Here is a 27,863-nt window from a genome sequence, read left to right on the forward strand (position 1 = left end):
TTGAGGATCAAAAAAGCCTTTATGAACAGAGGATAAAGTATTTACATGGTTGTTCATCTCCTTTTGTAATTTAACGATATATGGAGTCTTTAAACAAACACAGCTTATGTGCAACATCAAACATCAGCGAACATAATTATCTATCTCCCATTGCTTTCTGGTCTGGAGGCCAATGTGTTTTGCATTACTGTTATATGAACAAAATATAGACATTATACCAACATCTTGATCAACAAATAATGGCATCATCGGTCAGTATACCCCTCTCCACCACTGAAGATGTGGTCTTCCGCTTTGGCCATACTGACTTTAAATACATACATTTATCAGTCACCTCTGACCATATGGTTGGTATATGGAGAAGTAAAAGTACATCAAGATATTGTATATTCTATATGGCGTCTCAGTTTCTCAAGCAGTTAGACAAGTTTCATTGCTACCAAAAATAAAACTTGACAGGCCAATGGATTTTTCCCTGAAAATGACTTGCTGACAAAACAAATTGCAACCCACAAGCTAGACTCACACGAGGCAGGGAACCTTGACCCAAATGGGCATCTGTAAGCATCTCACAAGCATAAGTCACCGTACCACTCCACTGCAGATGAAGCACCACAAATTAAGGAAGAATAGGGAAAACAGCAGTAATCTGATGCACAACACAAATAACTTAGGTGAATAGAAAAGAGATCTGTCAGTTTATGTGAGATGCTATATTTCATTAAAACTATAACTTAAGTTTTTCCACTTTATGGTTTGCAAGAAGGGATAAATAAATATACAGTGTTTGTTCTTTACCACTGGCTTTTGACATTGTCTCCTCATCAGAATGTATCTGGTTGTGTGTGTGTGTGTGTGTGTGGCAGATAGCGAGTCACAGGAGATATCATGCTGCATGTACATTAGAAAATAAATAATAACAAAGATAAATAATTACCAAGCACAGCAGCCTCAGTGTATCAATTAAAACAGACAAGGAATTGTGGACTTAGTTACTTGGAGTCCCCACATTTCCTTCACTCAAACATCAAAGGGAATTCTGATTCAGAGGGTCATTTCATTGATATACATTAACATACACATACAGTTAGAACCACCATTGTTAAACCATAGTTGGGGGTTCCCCTGTTAATATTGGGCTGCTACCCACACAAGTGAAGTGGGTTAAGAATTCATGTCTGGGCAATGAGTGTCCGTCACCACACTTGTGGCCACATAGTCCAGAGACGCTGTATTTGGCTGAGCTGGGGTACTACATCTCCCATCAGGCCATGCTCTCCCGCTCTTCCGTCGGTCCATTTGCACTCCTCTTCACTTTCTTCACTCCATCCCCCATCGCCGTTGAGGTCGTTATTCTGAGGAGGCAGCAGAAAAAGGCATAGGATTTAGTCCCAAAAATATTTTTTTTATAAATAAAAAATGTAAACCCTGAAAACCTACAGATGGAACAAGCATCTTGAAACGTTGGTCTAACTTCATTTGGATAGTCCCTCACCCGGGCAGCTCAGGGGCCAGGACCATTGGATTTGGATGAAGTACTATGATAAACTGGCCCCAGACCATTAAATTACCCAATTAACTAGGTTTATTAGCCATCCCTAGCCACCCAACCAGTATAAGAAACAGCTGCATGTTGCAGACAGTTGACATTTAATACGTTTGTTTAATAAGATAATCAATCACCGTATTCTTATCGTATTCTTTCTCTAATGACTGCCTCGCCTGGTTCACTAACTACTTCTCAAATAGAGTTCAGTGTGTCAAATCGGAGGGCCTGCTGTCTGGAACACTGGCAGTCTGTATGGGGGTGCCACAGGGTTCAATTCTCGAGCCGACTCTTTTCTCTATATATAATCAATGTCGCTCTTGCTGCGGGTGATTCTTTGATCCACCTCTACGCAGACGACACTATTCTATATACATCTGGCCCTTCTTTGGACACTGTGTTAACAAACCTCCAAACGAGCTTCAACACCATACAACACTCCTTCCGTGGCCTCCAACTGCTCTTAATTGCTAGTAAAACGAAATGCAGGCTCTTCAACCGATCGCTGCCCGCCCGGCTAGCATCTCTACTCTGGACGGTTCGGACTTAGAATATGTGGACAACTATAAATACCTAGGTGTCTGGCTAGACTGTAAACTCTCCTTCCAGACTCACATTAAGCATCTCCAATCCAAAGTTAAATCTAGAATTTGCTTCCTATTTCGCAACAAAGCCTTCACTCATGCTCCGAAACACCCTCGTAAAACTGACCATCCTATGGATCCTTGACTTCGGCGACGTCATTTACAAAATAGCCTCCAACACTCTACTCAGCAAATTGGATGCAATCTATCACAGTGCCATCCGTTTTGTCACCAAAGCCCCATATACTATCCACCACTGCGACCTGTATGCTCTCGTTGGCTAGTCCTCGCTACATATTCGTCGCCAAACTCACTGGCTCCAGGTCATCTATAAGTCTTTGCAAGGTAAAGCTCCGCCTTATCTCAGCTCACTGGTCACCATAGCAACACCCACCCGAAGCACGCGCTCCAGCAGGTATATTTCACTGGTCATCCCCAAACACCTCATTTGGCCGCCTTTCCTTCTAGTTCTCTGCTGCCAACGACTGGAACGAATTGCAAAAAAAAAACCCACAAAAAAACACTGAAATTGGAGACATATCTCCCTCACGAACTTTAAGCGTCAACTGTCAGAGCAGCTTACCGATCGCTGCAGCTGTACACAGCCCATCTGTAAATAGCCCATCCAACCAACTACCTACCTCATCCCCATATTTGTTTTTCTGCTCTTTTGCACACTAGTATTTCTACTTGCACATCCTCATCTGCACATATCACTCCAGTGTAAATTGCTAAATTGTAATTACTTCGCCACTATTGGCCTATTTATTGCATTACCTCCTTAGCACACACTGTATAGAGATTTTTCTATTGTGTTATTGAATGTACGTTTGTTTATCCCATGTGTAACTGTTTTTGTCGCACTGCTTTGCTTTATCTTGGCCAGGTCGCAGTTGTAAATGAGAACGTGTTCTCAACTGGCGTACCTGGTTAAATAAAGGTGAAATATATATATATATATATTTAACCAGGTACGCAAGTTGCGAGATATATACATATATGAAAAAACAACAACATCTAGGCATCCAAATCAAGGCTTACCTCTAGGTAGAGTTTGACCAAATACCTGCCTCAAGCACACAAAATGGGAGTACCATCTAAAGAACCCGAAGGAATTTTTGAAATATTCAAAATGTTCCACTTTCTTTGAAAGCCTCCTCAGGCTGCTCCACAAACATACAGCCCATGTTTAATTCATACTGTGTGTGGTCCCACTTTGAAAATTTCCCTAACACTTAGTGTATGTATTTAAATGGTATAGTATAAATACAGATTGTATATAGTCCTCCAGTGTGGGATTCTTTATGTACACGAGGGTGTCCAGGTCTGTTTTGATGTAGATCTGTGTGTGGTCAGTCTAACATTAGAAGTGAACACCATTATTTTTAACCCACCTGCTGTGTTCTGGTCGAATTGGACCGATTTACAAGTTCTCTCTGCAAAATGTAGTTAATTTAATCTGATTGTCATAAGGTTCCATGACTTTGTCCACACAGGACATCTGAACATACAAAATACATTTTGATGATTTTCATTACATTTCGGGTGTTTTATTTAACTTTTTTACAGTTGTGGTGTTCCCAGTCAAAAATGACCAGTCATTAGAAGTGAATGGGTGAGACTACAATTAGTGTATAAAATTGAGTTCAGGCACATTCATCAGATGGACACACTTGATCTCCCAGACACCCACATGCATGCGTTTGAGCTCACACACACACACACACACACCTCACTCCCCTTCTTGGCTTCCATGGCAACCCCCACAGGAACCTTTCCTCAATAGAATCTTTCCCCCCATGGGAACAACACCTGTTGGCATTCTCACAAACAATCGCAACATTGTTTCAATAATATATCCAACTTTTCTCGCAGCTCTGGTATATAAAGCATTTTTAAGGCCTTGTTCACAATTCATTCTGTGGCAGCATAATGACCAAACGATATACTGTATGTGAGGATCTTGATCATATCTTTGATCATGACACTGGTGAGGAGAGTCCTTGTTAAACTTTGACACAAAGTAGTATGTAATAAATAGCACAATACGTTTCATCTGAGTATTTGTTATAGTCAAAAATAATCCATACATTGTGCTTTTTTTAAAACTCAAAAACGAGTTGTATGAACTCAGGTCAATGAGACCTACAGGCTATAAATAGCAAATAGAAGTTAAAAACTTGTAATGTTCACAATAACTTAAGTTGACAAAAATATCTAACATTAGGTGATAATATATGTATTATTATGGATTTAGAATCAGCTATAATGGGGCGGTCATTTTGGACCGGGAACACAGAATTCATTAACATGAAACAAACACAACAGGAGGGTTAAATCAGGAGGACAAGAGAGAGCATGTAGATTATTTATAGAATGGGGCTTAAAATAGAGCCTTGAGGGACACCACATGAGATCCCACAGTTAGGCATAACCCATGGCAACATAGTGTATTTTACTCTGATCACATACTTTGGTTGTTTCTCCTATCTTAGTTTAATGCACTTCGATAAGCCACTAGAAAAAACAGTTACAGACTAGGTCATGCATATAACAAAATAGTTGTAGGGAAGTTCCTGACCTCCAGACAGAGAATCAAGGCACATTACCTGGGCCCATATTTATAAAGCCTCTCGGAGGAGTGTTGATCTAGGATCAGTTTTGCCTGTAGATTATGATGAATAGACAGAGGGGACCTTAACCACTCATACTCTGAGAGGCTTTAAGAATACAGGCCTCCATTTCATTTCATGAATAAATATATATTTAAAGTCCTCTTGAGAACGCAAAAGCCATATTTTCTTGACTTGCCTCAGTAAACATGTGTACTGGGACTGACTAGATGTATGATGTATTGAATGTGAGTTAAGAGTTGTGGCTGGAATAATCAATAACGCAAGGCCAAGAAAGACATTTCAAAAGCAACCACCACCACCTCATTATGTTCAATAACAGCTTGGAAGAGAAGACATCTTCGTAAACCCGGCAGCTGAGTCAACTATATACCACACTTCTATTCAGAACATCCACTGAAGCCCCGCCCGTCAGGAATAAACAGGGGGAAAAAAGTGTGTAGAAAATGTGAAGCCCGAGTCTGTGTGTGTGTGTGTGTGTGTATGCTACAGTATGTATTTGAACACAGTTTAGCATGCATGACAACAGGCATTGGATTTATTTTTTTGTGTACAGGTGAGTCTGTATGTTTGTATTATACGCCTCTGAGTTTAAAGTCATTACTGTACGCTTGTGTGTGTCCACTCCCCCTTTAGCTCCTAGTCTGTGGGTCTGGTGCCAGCTCCCCAGGCGAGCGACCCAATTCTGGGCATCCAGGCCGGCGGGAGGAGGGCAGGACGCTAGAAGCCGGACAGGAGAGGGAGGGGGAGAGGGAGGACGGCGCAGCCTAGACCCAGTTAACCAGCTGCACCTGGCACTCCTGCTCCTCGCCCCAAATAGTTGAATCTTTGTCACGCTCCATTGCTGTAGCAGTCTTGCTAGGTGTGCTATTGGCTCATTATTCCACCCAGCCAACTCCTGGCATTCAGGCCCTATTCTCTCGTGGACAGATGAACCTAACATAAATGATAGCAGCGACTGTCAACAGACTGTGGGATACGACAACTAACAAGGAACTTTGGTCTAGTACGCAGATCTTTTTGTTGTGAATCATTTTGTTGACAAATCACAATTTCGCAGGTGCTCACATCTTTCGAATTTCAGAAAGGGGAAAGAACATTGGGTCCCTAGACTTGCAGAGTTTCCATTTAAGGGAGGTGCTTAATATATTTTTGAACTTGCTTAAATAATTGAGCATCTGACCAAATTACATACACTTTTTCTTCTGGGTTACCGAGAATATTCAGGCCCTAAATCAAGAATGATCAAATTTCTTCCTAGGAGAGCTACAGTTGTGTGTGCCGGCATTTTTGTGCATTTCTCCTTTGCAAAGATAAACCAAGAAGCTGATTAAATAGCATGATCTTTACACAGATGCACCTTGTGCTGTGGACAATAAAAGGCCACTCTAAAATGTGTAGTTTTGCCTCACAACACAATGCCACAGAAGTCTCAAGTTGAGGAAGCGTGCAATTGGCATGCTGACTGCAGGAATGTCCACCGGAGCTATTGCCAGAGAAATGAATGTTCATTTCGCTACAAAAAGCTGCCTCAAACATCATTTTAGAGAATATGTCAGTACGTCCAACCAGCCTCATTACCACAAACCAGGTGTAACCACATCCGGCTTCTTCTCCTGCGGGATCGTCTGAGACCAGCCTCCCGGACAGCTGATGAAACTGGGTTTGCACAACCGAAGAATTTCTGCACAAACTGTCATAACAGTCTCAGGGAAGCTCATCTGTGTGCTCGTTGTCCTCACCAGAGTCTTGACCTGACTGCAGTCTGGCGTCATAACTGACTTCAGTGGGCAAATGCTCACCTTCGATGGCCACTGGCATGTTGGAGAAGTGTACTCTTCACGGATGAATCCCGATTTCAACTGTACCGCACAGATGGCGTTGTGTGGGTGAGCGGTTTGCTGATGTCAAAGTTGTGAACAGAATGCCCCACGGTGGCGGTGGGGTTATGGTATGGGCAGGCATAAGATATGGACAACGAACACAATTGCATTTAAATCGATGACAATTTGAATGCAGAGATACCGTGACGAGATCCTGAGGCCCATTGTAGTGCCATTCATCCACCGCCATCACCTGATGTTTTAGCATGATAATGCATGGCCCCATGTCGCAAGGATCTGTACACAATTCCTGAAAATGTCCCAGTTATTCCATGGCCTGCATACTCACCAGACATGTCAACCATTGAGCATATTTGGGATGCTCTGGATCGACAGCATGTTCCAGTTCCTGACAATATCCAGAAACTTTGCACAGCCATTGAAGAGGAGTGGGACAACATTCCACAGGCCACAATCAACAGCTTGATCAACTCTATGCGAAGGAGATGTGTCGCGCTGCATGAGGCAAATGGTGTTGACTACTGACTAGTCCTTCTGATCCACGCACCTACTTTTTGTTTAAGTATCTGTGACCAACAAATGCATATCTGTATTGCCAGTCATGTGAAATCCATAGATTAGAGATGAATAAATTTTTTCAATTGACTGATTTCCTTATATGAACTAACTCAGTAAAATCTTTGAAATTGCTGCATGTTGCGTTTATATTTTTGTTCAGCATATATAATTCATAAATACAGCTGGTTCTGGGAAGTGTTTCCAAAATCCTATTTGGCCCCTTTGGGTGAGATACAACAGTCTACACAGAGGGAGGTAGAGAGAGAACAGGGAACAAGGACACATGGTGCCACCAGCTACACTTTGGATATAATGAACAACAAAAAAAGGAGAGAAAACAGGTAGAAGAGCCTGGAGAGAGGTGGAACAAGGGATGAGGACGAGTGCGGCATGCTCCATTGTGACCTGGATGGAGGGATGAAGAGAGAGAGAATTGGAGAGGGAGGGGAGGATGAAAGCTCGGGAGGACATTGATTAAGTATCTCAGGGACGTCGACATACTGACACTCTAAAAACAGATTGAGTAAAAAAAATGATAAAAGCGTCTAAAATAAGAAGACGGTAGACAAGGTGAATGGAAGCAGGTCTGCTGGTGTACTGTATGTAGGTTGGCGCACCAAATATCCATGTTCCTTTTAAAGTGGAACTGACAGCGTTTTAACTACTTTGCAGATATGAAACAAACAGACAATCATAATATACAGTGGGGCAAAAAAGTATTTAGTCAGCCACCAATTGTGCAAGTTCTCCCACTTAAAAAGATGAGAGGCCTGTAATTTTCATCATAGGTACACTTCAACTATGACAGACAAAATGAGGAAAAAAATCCAGAAAATCACATTGTAGGATTTTTATTGAATTTATTTGCAAATTATGGTGTAAAATAAGTATTTGGTCAATAACAAAAGTTTCTCAATACTTTGTTATATACCCTTTGTTGGCAATGACAGAGGTCAAACATTTTCTGTAAGTCTTCACAAGGTTTTCACACACTGTAGCTGGTATTTTGGCCCATTCCTCCATGCAAATCTCCTCTAGAGCAGTGATGTTTTGGGGCTGTTGCTGGGCAACACGGACTTTCAACTCCCTCCAAAGATTTTCTATGGGGTTGAGATCTGGAGACTGGCTAGGCCACTCCAGGACCTTGAAATGCTTCTTACGAAGCCACTCCTTCGTTGCCCGGGCGGTGTGTTTGGGATCATTGTCATGCTGAAAGACCCAGCCACGTTTCATCTTCAATGCCTTTGCTGATGGAGGAGGTTTTCACTCAAAATCTCACGATACATGGCCCCATTCATTCTGTCCTTTACACGGATCGTCGTCCTGGTCCCTTTGCAGAAACAAGCCCAAAGCATGATGTTTCCACCCCATGCTTCACAGTAGGTATGGTGTTCTTTGGATGCAACTCAGCATTCTTTGTCTCCCCAACCACGACGAGTTGAGTTTTTACCAAAAAGTTATATTTGGTTTCATCTGACCATATGACATTCTCCAATCTTCTTCTGGATCATCCAAATGCTCTCTAGCAAACTTCAGACGGGCTGGCCATGTACTGGCTTAAGCAGGGGGACACGTCTGGCACTTCAGGATTTGAGTCCCTGGCGGCGTAGTGTGTTACTGATGGTAGGCTTTGTTACTTTGGTCACGCTCTCTGCAGGTCATTCACTAGGTCCCCCCGTGTGGTTCTGGGATTTTTGCTCACCGTTCTTGTGATCATTTTGACCCGCGGGGTGAGATCTTGCGTGGAGCCCCAGATCCAGGGAGATTATCAGTGGTCTTGTATGTCTTCCATTTCCTAATAATTGCTCCCACAGTTGATTTCTTCAAACCAGCTGCTTACCTATTGCAGATTCATTTTTGTTTCTGGTGTCCTTTGACAGCTCTTTGGTCTTGGCCATAGTGGAGTTTGGAGTGTGACTGTTTGAGGTTGTGGGCAGGTGTCTTTTATACTGATAACAAGTTCAAACAGGTGCCATTAATACAGGTAACGAGTGGAGGACAGAGGAGCCTCTTAAAGAAGAAGTTACAGGTCTGTGAGAGCCAGAAATCTTGCTTGTTTGTAGGTGACCAAATACTTATTTTCCACCATAATTTGTAAATAAATTCATAAAAAATCCTACAATGTGACTTTCTGGATTCTTTTCTCTCATTTTGTCTGTCATAGTTGAAGTGTACCTATGATGAAAATTACAGGCCTCTCATCTTTTTAAGTGGGAGAACTTGCACAATTGGTGGCTGACTAAATACTTTTTTGCCACACCGTAAGTCAAAAACATCAAATTCACAGTTTATGCTTCAAAACCAACTTCATAAGAAGTTATAAAAATAGATTATATTTTGATCAAAATTCCATGACGTACAGTAAGGTATTGTTGGCAGAATAGATGATTGCAGTTCAATATAATTCACCAATACATTTCTTGGTAGTACCAAAAAATATTGTTATCAGGTTGTAAAATCACTGCCGGGATGCAGGTTGTAGGTTGGATGCACCGTTTCAGTTTCAATGACTCAATATTTTGGACAAATACAGATGACTGTAACTAAGGTTGGGAATGTTAACACACTCAAACTAGTAAGGGAAATGATCACAAGTCAGTCATAACGTGGCTAATAGACTAGCGCACGTGACAAACAAGGCCCGTGGACCGAATAGGACACACAAGAGAGTATAAAATCAGTCAACAGTTGAGTCATCTACTTTATAAAATTACAGCCTGATGCGCTCGCAACTTCAATTGCGCTACTTTCGTGTGTCCCGTTTACAGCATGCAGCAGTGGTAAAAGTGTACAGACATGCCACAGTCCTAGCTAGGCTACTAAAATGCTGACTTGGTTTTTAAAGCTCGACAATTAACCAAAAAACACCATGCAACAGGCATGTAGGCCTATTACAGAAACATTTGAGCAGTAACCTAGGTTGGCTACTCAACTAGCTACATTTTGAGTGCACCATACAGAAATGCTGAATTCAACCACACCGGTGATCCATGCTGTGCAAAAAATATATACATTTAAATATTACAACAACCTATAGTTCCATTTTGTTATTAAATACTTTTCGATTAGGGTCACAGCATATTATGCACATTTGAAAGCATATCAGCAGAGGCTGGACAAATATAATTGATTTCATGTTTTAATATGTTAAAATCCTATATACACAGCATCATGTGGACATTATAAAGGGCCATATTTTTACAACAATGACCATGTTTGGGTCACAGTTTAACGTTTTGTTGTAAAAACAAATAGGCTGTCTGTCCCGCAATTTCAGTGTGTTTTTAAAATATTTTTTAATGGTTGAGTTTGACACCCCTGGCTAGCTAAAAAGCCGGAGCCTAACGTTAGCTAGCTAGCTAGCTGCTGGGAAGATGTCATGTCATAGGAGGAGTGGGTGAGTGACCGACTTTATCCCCTCATCGTTTTTTATTGGCTACAGATGCTGCAGGTGTTATTTGGTTAGCTAGCAAGAAATGTTAAATCGCTTTGCTAGCTAGCTTGTTATGCTGAACTTGAACGACTTATCCACAGTTAGCATATCTCTTAGTTGTCAATCAAATGTATTTGGCATCGATCAAATAAGCGGGCAGGGAAGTTCCCATTCAGTTGTCAAAACATGGGTTGGGACAAGCATGCATTGGCAGGCAAGCTGCAGAAGGACGAGCAGACTACTAGTCCCCATCATCAGTGCCATTTTGACAGCTAACTAGCTGAAGGTTGAGAGAGTTTATCTAACGTTTGATCTTAGCTCATCTCGCTCTGGCTAGCATTAGTTGTTGATCTTGTTGATGTGAATAGGCAGCTAGCCTAACTTTTCATGGTTGTTTGATCAATAGGCTCCCGAGTGGCGCAGATAGGCTCCCGAGTGGCGCAGCGGTTTACGGCACTGCATCTCAGTGCAAAAGGCGTCACTAGAGTCCCTGATTCGAATTCAGGCTGCATTACATCCGGCCGTGATTGGAAGTCCCATAGGGCAATGCACAATTGGCCCAGCGTTGTCTGGGTTTGGCCGTCATTGTAAATAAGAATGTGTTCTTAAGTGACTTGCCTATTAAAGGTTAAATTAATTAATTAAATAAATAAATAAATAAATAGGATAGTGATGTTCCCAATTGTAAGACTCCTATGGTATTTCTTACATGGTATTTACATATTTGCAGAAATCCATTCAGGTAATATTTTGTGGCGTTTGGCGAATGTTTTCTAAAGATTTACAGTCGCGCTGTTGCTTCTGCCTGTAAACAGACAATCCAGTTCAAAGTGAATGATGGCAGGCCTGTGTGGCAAATCGCTTCATTGCATATAGGCCTACTGTAGCTCTGTGGCTATGGCGCACCGGTCTGTGTAGACTCCGGTCCTGAACACAGATTTACTGCAGTGTCTATTAATTGTTCAAACGCACGGCCGCTTTCCCAATATATGGCTTCGAATTTTCACGAATGCCTTACTATACATCCTTCACAAACATTCTATGAATTTATGAAAAATGACCATATCTAAACGGTCAGTTGTACAACTGAATGCATTCAACTGAAATGTGTCTTCCGCATTTAACCCAACCCCTCTGAATCAGAGAGGTGTGGGGGGCTGCCATAATCGACATCCACGTCTTCGGCGCCCAGGGAACAGTGGGTTAACTGCCTTGCTCAACTATGTTCTCGCTTGTCAGAAAATGTAAAAAAATAAATAAAATGTAATTCTTGCTGGGAGTCTATATGAACAGATTTTAATAAGATTTCATGTTACTAAAATGCTGTCACTTCCACTTTAACTGGGTTCCTCCCATCGGGTGCCACAGGGGCCTTGGTAGAACTTTCTGCGTTGAACAGGTGGCACACCTAGGCTGACAGGGAGAAGGCACACAGCTGTCCTCCGACCAGACCATATTGGGAGGGGTAACACTTAAGAACAACAGGGGGAGGCGATAAAATTGACACAGCTTTTCATGTGGGCCACAACGGCGAGGAAGGATAGAGGAAGTAGAAAAAAGTGAGGTGCCTGGTTTACAGTAAGTGAGGGTTCTATTTTGACACCATCATGCCAACCCATACCGCTGATATTTTTTTGTTCACATTGTCCTTTCCAGCATGAATAGAGCCCCTATGGTAGATGCATAACCAGGCCAGACCAGTACAACTTGACTCGGCTCAGCAGTGTGAAAAAGCATACAATACTCCTGGACCTGTAGTGACGAATTCGAGACAAAAGCCATAGCCATGTGTGACTCGTTTCAGGAAACCAGGCATATGTCGCGAGTCACTACTTCACAGGTTGAGGCATTTGAAAGTTATTTTATTTGATCAATATGCGTTTTTTGGGCAGAAATGCCTTCTGGAACATGGAAACTTACATGTGCCTTAAAAACAAACTTGTATGCCATCTGTAAATACTAATACATTTTGTTAAATTATAAGCCTAGTTGGTTTAGCCACAGAAAAAGAAAGGACCTTCCCACTAGCCATGATTGGCTGAGATAATGGATGGGCTGGACATGAGAGAGTAGTTCGATTTGGTCTGCCATGTAGCGTGCTTCTGTCTATAACAGGAGCTTCTCAGTATGTGTAGGTAATCCCTTCTAAAGCAGCTTTTTTGAAAGATATCATGAAGAACTGCACAAGTGTTGCTAAGGCTCTCCACTTTCTGGAGAACCAAGTTTTGAAATCATTGGAATGCCCGGTGGAAGCAGAGTATGATACCTAACGAGATGGAGAAAATCCAGGCATTTGATTGCAAATGCGGAGGGAGTCGAAAAGAGAACACAGAAGACTGTTGTATAAAATACCTGTCTGGATTACATTTTCAAACTAAGGGCAACCATGGCATGCGTGACAGAGAGGAATAAGCATTCATCCATGTATATGGGTAAGAATCTAGCTAGATACATTTTCAGATATTATACGTTTCTAATTTTGTCAGAAAGTCGTCTCCATTGCAAGTTAAAGTGTACAGTTAGCTGGCTAGCCAATGTTAGCTGGCTGGCTCGCTAGCTAACGTTACGTGTATGATCTGTGTAGTAATGTTATTTGCATCTCAGATCCATTTGCATTGCTAGTTAGCTAGCTACCTAACATTGACCCAAGCTAGTTGGTTAGCTTTAGCTACCTGTAGATTAATGCAGTAACATTATGTGTTGGGATTAAAGTTCACTGTTTAGCTATCTAAACAAATGACTCCACTATGCAAGTAACCATTTCACTCTGCCCTTTACACCTAACAAGCAAAAAAAAAAAAATTTGTTTAGAAAGTAGCTTTTAGTTGCCTGGTTTGGTAGATTGACATATACTAAATTCATGATGTCACTGCGACCCCTGTATACAGACATGTCGATAGAATAAATATAAACCAGCCTTTAATCTTGAAATCTTTGGTTGTACACTACCATACTCCACGTTTAGCACATGGCCTCATGTGAATCCTTAAAGAGATGGGTGGGGATAAAACAAAGAGCTTTCCAGTAGACCGAATAAGACCGAATCGAGGCGGTCGGTCACATTTTGTCTGAGCTTTGACTATAACTTCTGACTATACGTTCCAAGATGCTGATTTGTGCTTGATAATGATTTGGTGCTAGTCAGACTCACACTTCCTCCATCTCCACATCGTCCTCCACAGAGAGCAGCAGGTAGGGGTTGTAGGAGGCCGGGCGGAACTTATGGCCCGTCAGGAAGAAGAATGCCAGCGTGGCCAGCTCATCCAATAGCTGAAGACAAGGAGAGAGATCAAGAAAGAGACATGGGTAGAAAGAAAAATTGTGTCAGTACATTGTAAAAAAAATAAAAGCCTTTCAAAATGGATCAAAAATGCTTTCTTTCAATCAAAACTGGTTTTACATACTGTTAAATACTTTAACTTGGACTACTGTGTATATATATAGTATTATTTTACCGTTAAACAAAATATAGGTGGACACCCACCTGGTACAGCCACTTCCACTGAAAGGGAACAATGAACTTGATGAGAATTGCGATTATACGGGTGAAATAAATATAGCATACAATCTGAAGGAGAGAGAGAAATACAGACATTAGATAAATGCTAAACAATTTTCTGAACACAGATATAAACAAGAAACCGGAGCATCCTTCTTTTCAGTCACACTTTTTAGAGAGCGAGAGAGACAGGCAAATGGGGAAACAGAAAGAAAAACACATTTACAAGGCATAATCAGGAAGATTGGCATTGGCTGACAATATGAACGCTGATACTACAGAGAGAAAGCGAGAAAACTAAAGCGCAACCCATTTGGTCTGCAGAGTGGACATTACAATAAGAGATGAACATTTTAAACACCAACAAGACAGATAAAGAAATAAAAAACAGAATGTCAGAGAGCGAGACACCTCAACAGCTGTAATATCTTTATGGAGGGGTTTCATACGTGGCTATTCACGATTCAATTAATACAAAGAGGGAGATGTAATTACTCCACCGAAGTGGAATGAATGAAAGATGAAGTAAGACACGTGCACACATATACTGTACAGACTCCCTAAAAACACGCCACTTCAATACAGCTACCACTTTTCCTAGCAGGTCAGGATAATTAACGTAGCGGGATTATAGCGAAAATGCTCTCCAAACCTGCTACGAAAAGACACTTGTGTTGAAGTGGAGTGTTTTTAGGGAGTTCCGTACAGACAGACGTAGACACAATGCTTGGTTTGTTTCCATTTAAAAAGGCGTGCATGTGGCTGTGTGTATGCATTGGTGTGTGCAAGCAAGTGTGTGTGTGTGGCCTATCGTCACACCTGCAGTGTGTATTGATGGAGCTGTGTGTGAGGAGAGAGAGTGTCTGAAGAGCATGAAAAGAGGAACCTACCATCACATAGTAGTGCCTGAAGAGCTTCAACTGGGCAAGGTTGATGGCAGCTGCAAAAAAATGACATTCATTAGTAAGATAGCAAAGACCTGTGAGAGCTTTTTAGTAACACACATCTGTCAGCTCCCTCCAAAAATAAACATGGCTCATTTGAGACACATTTTAGAGCAGTTAGGAGAAGAAGAAAAAGGTTTTCTATAAGTAGAGTATATGACACTTTTTATTAAAACACCTCTAAAAAAGAACATTGAATGAATCAGACGGGTAAAGGTTAGGGGTAGTTCTAATTTGAGGAGTTTTGCATGATGATTCAAAAAGCAAGTGATCCAAGATGTTTGGCCCGATATAAATCCGTAGAAGGCTAAAAAGGCCCATCAGAGAAGGCTGTGTTGGATGTAATAACGCTGAAAAGTGCCTTGATGCAATCTGAACCCCTTCCAACAGAAATGTGACCCGAGGGGAAAGAAATGGAGGGCGACTTGTACAGTCATTTATCATTCTCACACTGTACAACTTCCTCCACAGAAGTGGGACTTCAAAAAGGGGACAGTAAGCATCAAGTGTGGATCTTACTGTGGCCTAGTTAGGATAAAACAGGCCACTTTGAAACCAGGTGAGCAATTATGGAAGTGTCGTAACAACCTACTGTGGAATCGAGGAATTTTAACGCTTTGTGCCATAATCTACTCAGCCTATGGTGGTTACCTACCCATAGAGACAGACTTCTGAAGCTACACTAGGTTATTCAACCCTAAAACATTTATAAAAAAAGACTCCTGCGCTTTCTAGCAGACGAGGTAGACATACAGACATTCATGTGGCTCTGTGTGATAACGTCTGCTCTGATGAATAAATCATATGTACCACACATACTGTACACAAATGTGCGTGCGTGCACACACAATTTTGACACTAAGAAACGAAGCGTTAAGGGAGTTGATACAGGTGCACTGAGGAGGAAACAAAACTCAATTAGCTGCATGGAACCAAACAGTGGATCGTTCATTTGGAATAGTTACTCCATTATCTCTATGGGCTGTTCATTGACTAAGGAGCAACCACTTGGAATTGGAACTGGTCAATCAATTACATTTTACAAGAGGTCACTCAGAGAGAAAAAATAACTTGAAGGCACGATTCCTAAATCTTCATGAATGTTGACTGAAAATCGACTTTTTCTCGTGTTGAATTGTACGCTATGTAGTTTTGGTTAGACAGCAACCCATTTCTATTTGATCTGTTAAACAACTAGGAATTATAACACTAACACCAAGAATATATGGTATGAACTCCCTCTTTACAGTCAAAATGGCACAAACAAATCTCTTGGGGATTGTAACAGCTGTGGATTTGGTGAGGTCTGTCCTATATCATACTGCTTATTGTTCAATTAAAAACTGTGGAATGGAGTCTGTCCAAAATGAGACATTTGACCCTATTCACACACAGACAGAACCTTCTATGAGCTCCCATTCATGATAGGAATGTCATGAGCCAGCTCATTGACAAGTGCTATAAAAAAAAAGATGTCTGTTACAGTGCCCTGATGAGATGAGCCCAACCTGAATGCATGTGAAATGGCCTGACATTTCAGTAATGAAACAGACCTGGTAGCTGTGCTTTCCCCTTTCCTCGCCTGGTCTAATCATGAGTAGAACGGGAATTAATGCGGTGGCTCAACACTTCAATAGAAAAACTTCTGCATGGAACAAGGAGAAGGGGAGCACAATAGGCCAGTGTTCCGGAGTGATGGTTTTCTGTTCTACCCGATAATTAAACTGAACAAAATTATAAAAACGCAAACATGTAAAGTGTTGGTCCCATGTTTCATGAGCTGAAATAAGATATTCCCGAAATTTTCCATATGCACAAAAAACGTATTGCTCTCAAATCTCTGTCAGTGAGCATTTATCCTTTGCCAAGATAATCCACCCAACTGACAGGTCTGGCATATCATAAGCTAATTAAACAGCATGATTTAATCAGGGACAATAGGTCACTAAAATGTGCAGTTTTGTCACACAATGCCACAGATGTCTCAAGTTCTGAGGGAGTGTGCAATTTGCATGCTGACTGCAGGAATGTCCACCAGAGCTGTTGACAGAGAATGTAATGTTAATTTCTCTACCATAAGCCACCTCCAACGCCGTTTAACAGAAATGTCAGTACGTCCAACCGGCCTCACAAACGCAGACCATATGTAACCACGCCAGCCCAGGACCTCCACATGCGGCTTCTTCACCTGCAGGATCATCTGAAACCAGGCACCCGGACACCCAGACATTTCTGTCTGTAATAAAGCCTTTTTGTGGGGAAAAACTCCTTCCGATTGGGGAGCCAGGCCCAGTCAGTCATGTGAAATCCATAGATTAGGGCCCAATGAAATTATTTAAATTGACTGATTTCCTTATATGAACTGTAACTCAGTAAAATTGTTATATGTTGCGTTTTATGTTCAGTATAATTGTACACACCTGGTATCCCAGGTCTAAAGCAGTCCCTGATTAGAGGGGATCGCTAAAAAAATGCAATGGAACTGGCTTTGAGTTTGAAAGGCACTAGACCATATTATATATCACATATGGAGGAAATGTTGGTGAGCAGGAACAGGCCATTTATTAATACTTTTTGGACAAAGAAAAAGCGTTTCGGGAAGAAAAGAAAACCAATTCGTACACCAAGGCAATGGCATTAGATCCTGGTGTCGTTTTCTAAAGACAAGCGCTTAGGGGTCAGCAGTGAGAACATATGGCAGGGGTCGGCAACCCTGTTACTTAATGTTTCTGATTTAACCAACCTAGAAGACTAGGTGTGTTGAATTTAGGCAATCACTGAAATGATCAATTAGCTCAGTTGGCCAGGTGTGGTGCCTAGTTGGAACAAAATCCTGCAGTAACTGTGGCACTCCAGGAACAGAGTTGCCTACCCCTGCCATAGGGTATCCTGCTATGCTTTGAGAGGCCTTATTGCTGTCGACTGACTACGCTCACAGAACAAAAAGCTAAAAAAAGGACCCTATTTGGCAGTGTATTGGCAAGGGGACGGGACACCTTTATGTTAGCTTCAGCATATCTTTACTGAGAAAACCGAATATGTTGTAGAGCATTATGGGTAGCACAGCATGCTACAGGCAGGCGATGGGTGACGTAGTCAGGAAACTACAGTTAACTTCGTCATAAAAAGAGCTTCTATTGGTTCTCTCCTGACTCATCCATCTGACACATCCATCTTTCTTTTGAATTAAATAAATAAACCTGGAGCCTTCACATTTGTATGAGCTATAGCAAGTTCCTTGGCAATATGACTTGGCAGCGGCATATGTTCGTACTGGTCCCCTGTGGAAATCAAACCCACAACCCTGGCATTGCAAGCGCCATGCTCTACCAACTGAGCCACGCGAGCTACCGAGACATTGGTTTACCAACAAAAGAGTGTGGAACTGTGCAACTACAAGCATGTAAACCCTGGCATGGAAATAGTTAAAGGCTCTCTCATTCACATCCACAGCTCATCCACAGCTCCTGACCATCATAAGCCAATCAGAGATTTAACTAATCAAAGCTCTTATAAACCTCAAAATGAACCACCCCAACGACAACACCTTGGGTCCCAACTTTCCTCAATGTCTGAATGTGTGGGAGGGATGAATGAATGGTTCAAATAAAGCTGAACTATGACTGACTATGATGAGGAATGCAGGGTGAAGTACAAACAGTGAAGGGCAATGAATAAGTTAGTCAGTCAGAGAGCATCCAGCTACAGCAGAGCAAAACACTCACTATAAAACTAAGCTTTTAGGAGAAAGTCAAAAATAACACTGCCCATGACCTAGATCAGGATTTGCCCTTAAAATATTCACAGACCACCATTTCACTCCAAAATACTTTGTTCTTTTTCTCAAAAGACTTTAGAATTGTTTAAACTTTTATGAGGGGTTACTTGGGTTGTAACAGGAAAATAGCTGGGGTGAAAAACTATTCCAGACCACAGTTTTAAACTTTGTGGTTGGGAGTAGGACCATGGACATGGAGTTGATTTTAAGTGGAAATGTCCCATTACATGAAAGATTTTAACTCCCTGCTTGCCCTTGTTATTGAATATGCTGTCGCAGTAAGGTGGCCAACTGCAGAGAAGCACTGGCTCACAAAAATGAACGTTTTCTTAAGCGAAAAGGAAGCATACCTTTCCCATCTGTTGATGAGGCCTCTTGTAAATGTCTGATGGACCTGTGGACAAGTGAGAAAAGGAGAAATGTCATACCAAGTGGAAAACTGGAGGAGAGCAGACATTATCTAAAATAATCGCTCTTTCAAAGATGTCAGCTGGTCTCTAGGTACTTTGTGGCGGGGCACCTAAAAAACCAAAACCTAGGGGAAACACTGCCCATAGAGAACCTCAGAACTCACCAGACCACGGGGAAGAGGATGGCGCCGCAGCACAGCAGGTCCACCAGGAAGAGCACCTCTTTCCACAGGCCGTACTCCGTGGTGCCCTCCTCTGTAGACTCTAAGATGATGTACGCCACGTTGGCCAGCACCTGGAGGGGTCAAAGGTCATGTGCTCCCATCAGTGCCACTGCAGTCGCCACTAGGATGCTTTTTGGGTAAAGATTTCTAAGATCAGCCTATCCCTTGTCACTATATAAATATGACCCATCATGGTAGTCATGCCTTTAAGCACAAATCTAGGATCAGCCTACCTTGTCATTGTAGACGTTATCAAGTACAATGGTAATCTTGCCTCAACAGTTAGATGGTTCTAGATGGATGGTATTGTACCTGTAGTGGAATGACAATCATGAAGATCTTCTTGTCCTTATCTGAGAGGATGTGCTTGACAAAAGCCCAGCCGGTCCCTATCAGAGCAATGGTGATGAATAAGAGTGCCCCCTTCAGTCTGCAGGAAGAAACACAAGCACTGCACGCTCATACCAAGTGACAAAACGACATTGATAAGTTTCAGTGCAGGTGAAGCGGAGACACAGAGGAGGCCATTTTACTGGTGAGACTTACAGGTGAGTGATGTAGTAGACCACAGCCCATCCTTCTATGGGGAAGCCCTGGTTAGAGATGTAGTAGTAGTCAATCTGGAAGACAAAGGTCTCAGACATCAGTTAATGACTCAAGCTGATGTAAAAAAAGGGGGACAAACTAAACTATATTCTATTTGATTTCATTTTTACTTCAAAACTTGGAAGCACCCCCTTTTTTGCAGTTAAATACAGCAAGGCTTGGATTGTAGTCTGTGTGCTCACCGCGTGGAAGATGAGTGATAGAGACTTGGTGAAGGGGAGAGCAGTCATGAGCCAGTGGATTTTATAGACATCAGCACTGCCAGAGAAAGAACAAGAGACGGGGTAGAGAGAGAGAGAGAAAAGAGGGAATTAACATTGGTTAGGTTTATGCCATTACATTAATAATTAATCTCAACAAGGGAAATAGTTATCCTTAAAACATTTTGAAGAGTATGATGATATTACGTTGGTATGGAGGTAAATGTTTGGCTATCTGGTGACCTCTACTGGTCAATGTAAAACAATGCAGGTGTGACTGAGGCAAGACCACTGCTATTCATTTACATTTTAGTAATTTAGCAGATGATCTTTTCTAGACCAACTTACAGTTAGTGTATTTCCACAGCATTTGCTCAGGAGCTCATAGAGCAGTCAGAGCACTCTGAGGTAAAAGGTCATCACATGAGACAAAGGGTAGCACACTGTGGCATGCTGACTGATCAGATTAGTGAAGAAAATGAGATACCTAGTCAGTTGCACAACTGAATGCATTCAACCAAAATGTGTCTTCCAACCCCTCTGAATCAGGACAAATAGAATAGTCATGAATTATTCTTCAAGTCTTAACTTCTTTGGGACTGGGGGGCAGTATTGAGTAGCTTGGATAAAAAGGTGCCCAGAGTAAACTGCCTGCTACTCAGTCCTAAAAGCTAGAATATGCATATAATTAGTAGATTTGGATAGAAAACACTCTGAAGTTTCTAAAACTGTTTGAATGATATCTGTGAGTATAACAGAACTCATATGGCAGGCAAAAACCTGAGAAGAAATCCAACCAGGAAGTGGGAAATCTGAGGTTTGTAGTTTTTCAACTCTTTGCCTATCCAAGATTGTGGAAATGGGGTCATATTGCACTTCCTAAGGCTTGCACTAGATGTCAACAGTCTTTAGAACCTTGTTTGATGCTTCTACTGTGAAGGAGGGGGGAATGGGAGCTGAATGAGTCAGAGGTCTGGCAGAGTGCCACGAGCTGTTCACGTGAGAGGTAGCTTGCGTTCCATTGCAATACTACAGACGAAGGAATTCTCCGGTTGGAACATTATTGAAGATTTATGATAAAAACATCCTAAAGATTGATTCTATACTTAGTTTGACATGTTTCTACGAACTGTAATATGACTTTTCGTCTGAAATTTCGCCTGGACCTGCCCGCACGTCGTCAGTTTGGGTTGTTTACTAAATGCGCGAACAAAAAGGAGGTAGTTGGACATAAATTATGGACTTTATCGAACAAATCAAACATTCATTGTGGAACTGGGATTCCTGCGAGTGCATTCTGATTAAGATCATCAAAGGTAAGTGAATATTTATAATGCTCTTTCTGACTTTGTTGACTCCACAACATGGCGGATATCTGTATGGCTTGTTTGGGCTCTGAGCGCTGTACTCAGATTATTGCATGGTGTGCTTTTTTGGTAAAGCTTCTTTGAAATCTGACACAGCGGTTGCATTAAGGAGAAGTTTATCTAAAGTTCCATGCATAACACTTGTATTTTCATCAACATTTATGATGAGCATTTCTGTAAATTGATGTGGCTCTCTGCAAAATCACTGGATGTTTTGGAAGCAAAACATTACTGAATGTAACGCGCCAATGTAAACGGAGATTTTGGATATAAATATGAACTTTATCGAACAAAACATACATGTATTGTGTAACATGAGTGTCATCTGATGAAGATCAAAGGTTAGTGATTAATTTTATCTCTATTTCTGCTTTTTGTGACTCCTCTCTTTGGCTGGAAAAATGGCTGTGTTTTTCTGTGACTATGTACTGACCTAACATAATCGTTTGGTGTACTTTCGTCGTAAAGCCTTTTTGAAATCTGACACGTTGGCTGGATTCACAACAAGTGTAGCTTTAATTTGGTCTATTGCATGTGTGATTTCATGAAAGTTAAATTTTTATAGTAATTTATTTGAATTTGGCGCTCTGCATTTTCACTGGATGTGGCCAATGTGGGACGCTTGACATATCCCAGAGAGGTTAAGGAAGGCACAGCCATGATCAAAACAGTGCTGACATCTCCTGTGCCGCAATACACCCCCCCCCCCCCCCCCCCCTCCTCCTCCTGGGTAACTCACCGCTGAGTGGGCGGAGAACGTGCAGCCACAGTGTGCCGAGGAAAAAGAAGAACATAGACATGATGATGTAGAGCTTGGGCAGGGGGATCTCCCCAGCAGACAGGAAGCTGTTGGGGTTCTTCTCCTCGATGCTGATCTGAAAGCCATTCAGACACAAATAAGCAAGTGTGGCTAAAATAATGTTTCATTTTATTATAAAATAATGTTCAGGATGTGATTTCGACAACATAGAAAATTAGGAAAAAGTGGATATTGGTACGGGGCTAGGTCCATTTCAATGACGTACGAATAGGGAATGATGTCCTCCTGACAAATCAGGAAAAATCTCACCTGATAAACCAGATACAAACTTCAACTTGCAACAAAAGAAAACTACGAAGAGGGTGAAAGAAACACACTCACTTCAATGCTGAAGCGGAGGGGGTTAACCATCTGAGTGTCTTTGCTGTAGCAGTTGTGGAAGTAGAAGTTGTACAGGCCTTGCTGCTCGTCTGTGCTGACGTTGAAGTGAAACTGCACGCAGGGAGGGGGGGGAAACACCTGTGACCTATGTAGCCCAACTCAAGCTAAATAAATTATATTAGCCTGGTGAACGAGCCTTACCTGAAAGGAGAAGACTTCTTTGTTTCTATGGAGTGGAAAAGGCACTTCAGCCTTTTTCTGTGAATATCAAGAGAGCGGGATCAGAAAACGTGCTTTGATGAAACGACGGCTGGATCGCAATCCTTAAAAAGTCCTCATTCACAAACCCTTGGCTAAATTAGTAACTGGGTAAAACCCTTTATCTGGGATGCAGCCCTTGGGAGCCACTGGTTTTCCTGTACAATTTCTATTTGGTGACAGACCGACATAGATAAGTGAGAACAGGTCCCTTGGTGAATAAAATCCACTTAATCAGTTTTCAGAGGAAAAACAGTGACAGTCCAACCCAGAGATAAAGCATGTTGGAATTGCTGTGCTAATAAACTTGTTTCACAAAAAGTTCTCACAAAACGTTTTGTTGAATAATACTTCAATTTAAATGTGCAAGAGCAAAGTTATATAAATTATGACCCAGGAAACACAGTCACGTATTTTAATGGTGTGTGACGCCAAGAGCTTTGTAATTTGCTTACAAAACCGCCAGACACCAGGGCTCCAATGAAAAAGATGTACCTTTTTATTGCGTGCCGTCGGCATGGGTAAACGGACGAGGGAGCAAGAATGAGATCCAGATACTTATTTTCTTACATTGGTTGAGGTCAAAGGGTGACAGAGTAACTATACTGAACAAAAATATAAATACAACATGTAAAGTGTTGGTCCCATGTTTCATGAGCTGAAATAAATTATCCCGCACAAAAAGCTTATCTCTTTCAAATTTTGTGCACAAATTTGTTTACATCCCTGTTAGTGAGCATTTCTCCTTTGCCAAGATAATCCATCCACTTGACAGGTGTGGCAAATTAAGAAGCTGATTAAACAGCATGGTCATTACACAGGTGCTGGGGCCAATAAAAGGCCACTCTAAAATGTGCAGTTGTGTCACACAACACAAAGCCACAGATGTCAAGTTTTAAAGGTAGCGTGCAATTGGCATGCTGACTGCAGGAATGTCTACCAGAGCTGTTGCCAAAGACTGTAATGTTAATTTCTCTACCATAACCCGCATGTTGTTTTAGAAAATGTGGCAGTATGTCCAACCGGCCTCACAACCGCAAAACATGTCTATGACGTTGTGAACAGAGTGCCCCATATTGGTGGTGGGGTTATGGTATTGGCAGGCATAAGCTACAGACAACAAACACATTAGCATTTTATCGATGGCAATTTGAATGCACAAAAATACCGTGACGAAATCCTGGCCCATTTTTTTTTTTTAAAGGCATATGTGACCAACAGATGCATACCTGTATTCCCAGTCATGTGAAATCCATAGATTAGGGCCTAATTTTATTGCAATTGACTGATTTTCTAATATGAACTGTAACTCAGAAAAATCTTTGAAATTGTTTCACATCGCTTTTGTATTTGAGTTCAGTATATGTTATATGAATATTCTTACCTCTGCAACATCCCGCTTGGGTTTACTCTCACCTAGGATTCAAATGACAACATTGAGAACAAGTTTAGTACAACAGATAAAACAATATATTCAACCATTGGTCATAACTTACACTGCTCAAATGCAGAATTCCTCAGCTATCTCGAACTTTGGCGTAAATCTACCATCAATGCAAGTTTAAAACATGTCCTCATCTCAAGTCAGTATTTATTCAGCCCTAAATAAAAATGTATGAACTGTAATGAGGAACCATACCATCACCATGGTCTCCCACAGGGTTTGTGTCATCTTTCCCCTTTACAGGTTTCTGTTGGTCAGCTCCAGTCTCAATGCCTATTGTCTCTCGGAGGCCAGGGAGGATGTCAGGGAACACATTCTCCTCAGATGACATCTTCATCTTCACCCTGAGTCACACACAAACAAAATACATGTTTAGCCAAAGTTATGGTATAACATAACTTCAAAAAAAATGTTTGGCTGCTTAAAGCCACACTCCTCAATATGATTCAATCCACAATGAGCCCATAACTCTTGCCAGGGCGTCAATGTAGAAATGATTTGTTCTCAAATCAAATTTGATTTATCACATGCGCCGAATAGAAAAGGTATAGACCTTACAGTGAAATCAGTTAAGAAAAATAACTGTTAAGTAAAAAAATAAGTAACAAATAATTAAAGAGCAGCAGTAAAATAACAATAGCGGGAGGCTATATACAGGGGGTATCGGTACAGAGTCAATGTGCGGGGGCACCGGTTAGTCGAGGTAATATATAGATGTAGAAGAGAGTTAAAGTGACCATGCATAGATAATAAACAGAGTAGCAGCGTAAAAGAGGGGGGGCCAATGAAAATAGTCTGGGTAGCCATTTGATTAGTTGTTCAGGAGTCTTATGGCTTGGGGGTAGAAGTTGTTAAGAAGTCTTTTGGACCACGCTCAATGCCATCAGAAGAATCCCAGAACATATTCCAGTCTTTGCTAGCAAAACAGTCCTGTAGCTTAGCATCTGCTTCATCTGACCACTTTTATATTGACCGAGTCACTGATGCTTCCTGCTTTAATTTTTGCTTGTAAGCCGGAATCAGGAGGATAGCATTATGGTCAGATTTGCCAAATGTATGGTGAGCTTTGTACGCCTGCGGAGTAAAGGTGGTCTAGAGTTTTTTCCTCTTGTTGCACATGTAACATGCTGGTAGAAATGAGGTAAAACAGATTTAAGTTTCCCTGCAATAAAGTCCGCGGACACTAGGAGCGCCGCCTCTGGATGAGCATTTTCCTGTTTGCTTATGGCCTTATACAGCTCTTTAACTGCACTCTTAGTGCCAGCATTGGTTTGTGGTGTTAAATAGACAGCTACGAAGAATATAGATAAACTCTCTTGGTAAATAGTGTGGTCTACAGCTTATCATGAGAAACTCTACCTCAGGCAAGCAAAACCTCGAGACTTACTTATATTTCGTGCACGAGCTGTTGTTTACAAATATACATAGACCATCACCCCTTGTCTTACCAGAGGCTGCTGTTCTATCCTGACAAAAAAGTGTAAAACCAACCAGCTGTATGTTATTCATGTTGTCATTCAGCCACAACTCGGTGAAACATAAGATATTACAGTTTAATGCCCTGTTGGTAGGATGTACGTGCTCGTAGTGAGTCTATTTTCTTATCCAATGATTGCCAACGTACAAAGGCAGATTACCCACTCGCCGTCGGATCCTTACAAGGCACCCAGACCTACATCCCCAATATATATCTGTCTCTTTCTCCTGCGAATGAGATGATGAGGGCCTTGTCGGGTGTCTGGAGTAAATCCTTTGTGTCCGACTCGTTAAAGAAAAAATCTTCTTCCGGTACGAGGTGAGTAATCGCTGTCCTGATATCTAGAAGCTCTTTTCAGTCATAAGAGACAGTGGCAGAAACATTATGTACAAAACAAGTTAGAAATAACGCAGGAAAAAAAACATAACAATAGCACAATTGATTAGGGGACTGTAAAACCGCAGCCATCAAGTTGACTAGCCTGATTAAATAAAAAAAACTATTTGTAAACAATGGTAACTCTTTGTAGAAGGGTACATGGGGTTCCCTGCGGTCAGATAGAAACTCACTCATTTTTATTGAAGTCAAATAACAGCAATGCCACAGCGACGTCACTGCTGGGAGACTTCTTAAGGACACAGTAGTCCAGATCTTGATCATCCTGTGCACACGCACAAACACACCAGACATTATTGATCTCATCCTGTTAGTAGGAGTAGCTCCTGTGTAGGCCTAGTCCATGTTGAAAAACTTCAGTAATAACAACAAACAGATCTTAGACTAGAATGGATACTCACTAAATACGTAGAGAAGCCATTGCTGCTTGTCCTATCCAGACTGAATCCAACCTGAATAGGAAACGGGCAAAGATTACAAAATAGATGTTGGTCAGAGCCATGCATTTTGTAAATAAGAAGATTAAATGTACCTGGCTACATCATTTCCCAATGTTGAGATTTCTCAATGGGGCTTCTCATGCAATGACAATTCCTAGAAAATGTATTGAACAGACCACTGACAGACATTGAAATGGATCTTACCGTGGAGCTGTCAATCTTGTCCAGATCCTCCCCAGTAAGGGTAAGACTGGACATATTCACTATCATGTAACCATGTTTGTAGAAGCCAAAAGTGTTCAGGTGGACTTTCTGCCGAATGTCATCCTGAAAGAATGTAAGTGACAAACCAAATTTGATTTTGATCAAGGTTACTGTTAATTGACATTGTAGTATCAGTGCATTAGAGATTAGCTGGCCATCACACTTAGTCAATAATTGTGGCCTACCATTTTCAAATCATAGTACAAGGTGACCAGCTGTTAAATCAAAAGCAACATAGCTAACAAGTGTTGCTTGTTAGCTAAAACGTTCAGTGGATAAACATGTTAAATACCATTAAAGACGAGCAAGTATTGCGACCTTATGTCTTATCCACGCGTAATTAGCTACACTAGACGATGTATTTATTATGATGAACCGCTAGCTAGCTAGCAGCTAGGTCTGATTGGCATGAAACCCTATTCACTTGTATGACAGTAAGCGGCAATATGAAACTGGCAAATAAACCTACCTCGAGTTTAAGATGATGTAACCTGCAATGGCTTTCTCTGAGAAATAACAAAAATAACACAATAGTAGCCGTAAACATATATATTTTGTCGGTCGCCATTTTTCTAAAAAAGCATAATTGCAAGCAACTCACTTCCGGCAGGATTTACGCTCTGACGCATAAAATAAATTATGCTACGTCGTACGTTTTTCTTGTTTTGCGTTTAAGATAATCTTTTGTTTTGGGTAATACATTTTTCCTTGTATTTTTGGTACTTTTCCTCGTTTGTTTAACAAATGACATGTTCTGCTTGAAACATTGAGAATGTAAAACAATTTCATCTGCATTACATTCCAGGCCGTGTACAAA

The 27,863-nt window shown here is 41.4% G+C and overlaps 1 protein-coding gene across 1 annotated transcript; it reads right to left on the reverse strand.

The window, feature by feature from the left end:
- On the reverse strand, window positions 1-27,681 carry gpr107 (G protein-coupled receptor 107). The gene is made up of 18 exons (XM_024146462.2): window positions 27,516-27,681; window positions 26,987-27,109; window positions 26,744-26,794; window positions 26,516-26,607; window positions 24,665-24,813; window positions 24,410-24,441; window positions 22,969-23,025; window positions 22,768-22,878; window positions 22,362-22,501; window positions 20,242-20,317; window positions 20,000-20,073; window positions 19,766-19,883; window positions 19,394-19,524; window positions 19,170-19,213; window positions 14,988-15,037; window positions 14,083-14,166; window positions 13,750-13,868; window positions 1-1,355 (listed from the first exon to the last, which is right to left on the reverse strand). Exons 1-18 carry the CDS (start codon window positions 27,612-27,614, stop codon window positions 1,265-1,267), a joined length of 1,641 nt encoding a protein of 546 aa, XP_024002230.2. The 5' UTR covers window positions 27,615-27,681; the 3' UTR covers window positions 1-1,264.
- Window positions 27,682-27,863: the final 182 nt, after the last annotated feature.

This window comes from Salvelinus sp. IW2-2015, unplaced genomic scaffold, assembly GCF_002910315.2.
Source record: "Salvelinus sp. IW2-2015 unplaced genomic scaffold, ASM291031v2 Un_scaffold16393, whole genome shotgun sequence".
Lineage (NCBI taxonomy): Eukaryota > Metazoa > Chordata > Actinopteri > Salmoniformes > Salmonidae > Salvelinus > Salvelinus sp. IW2-2015.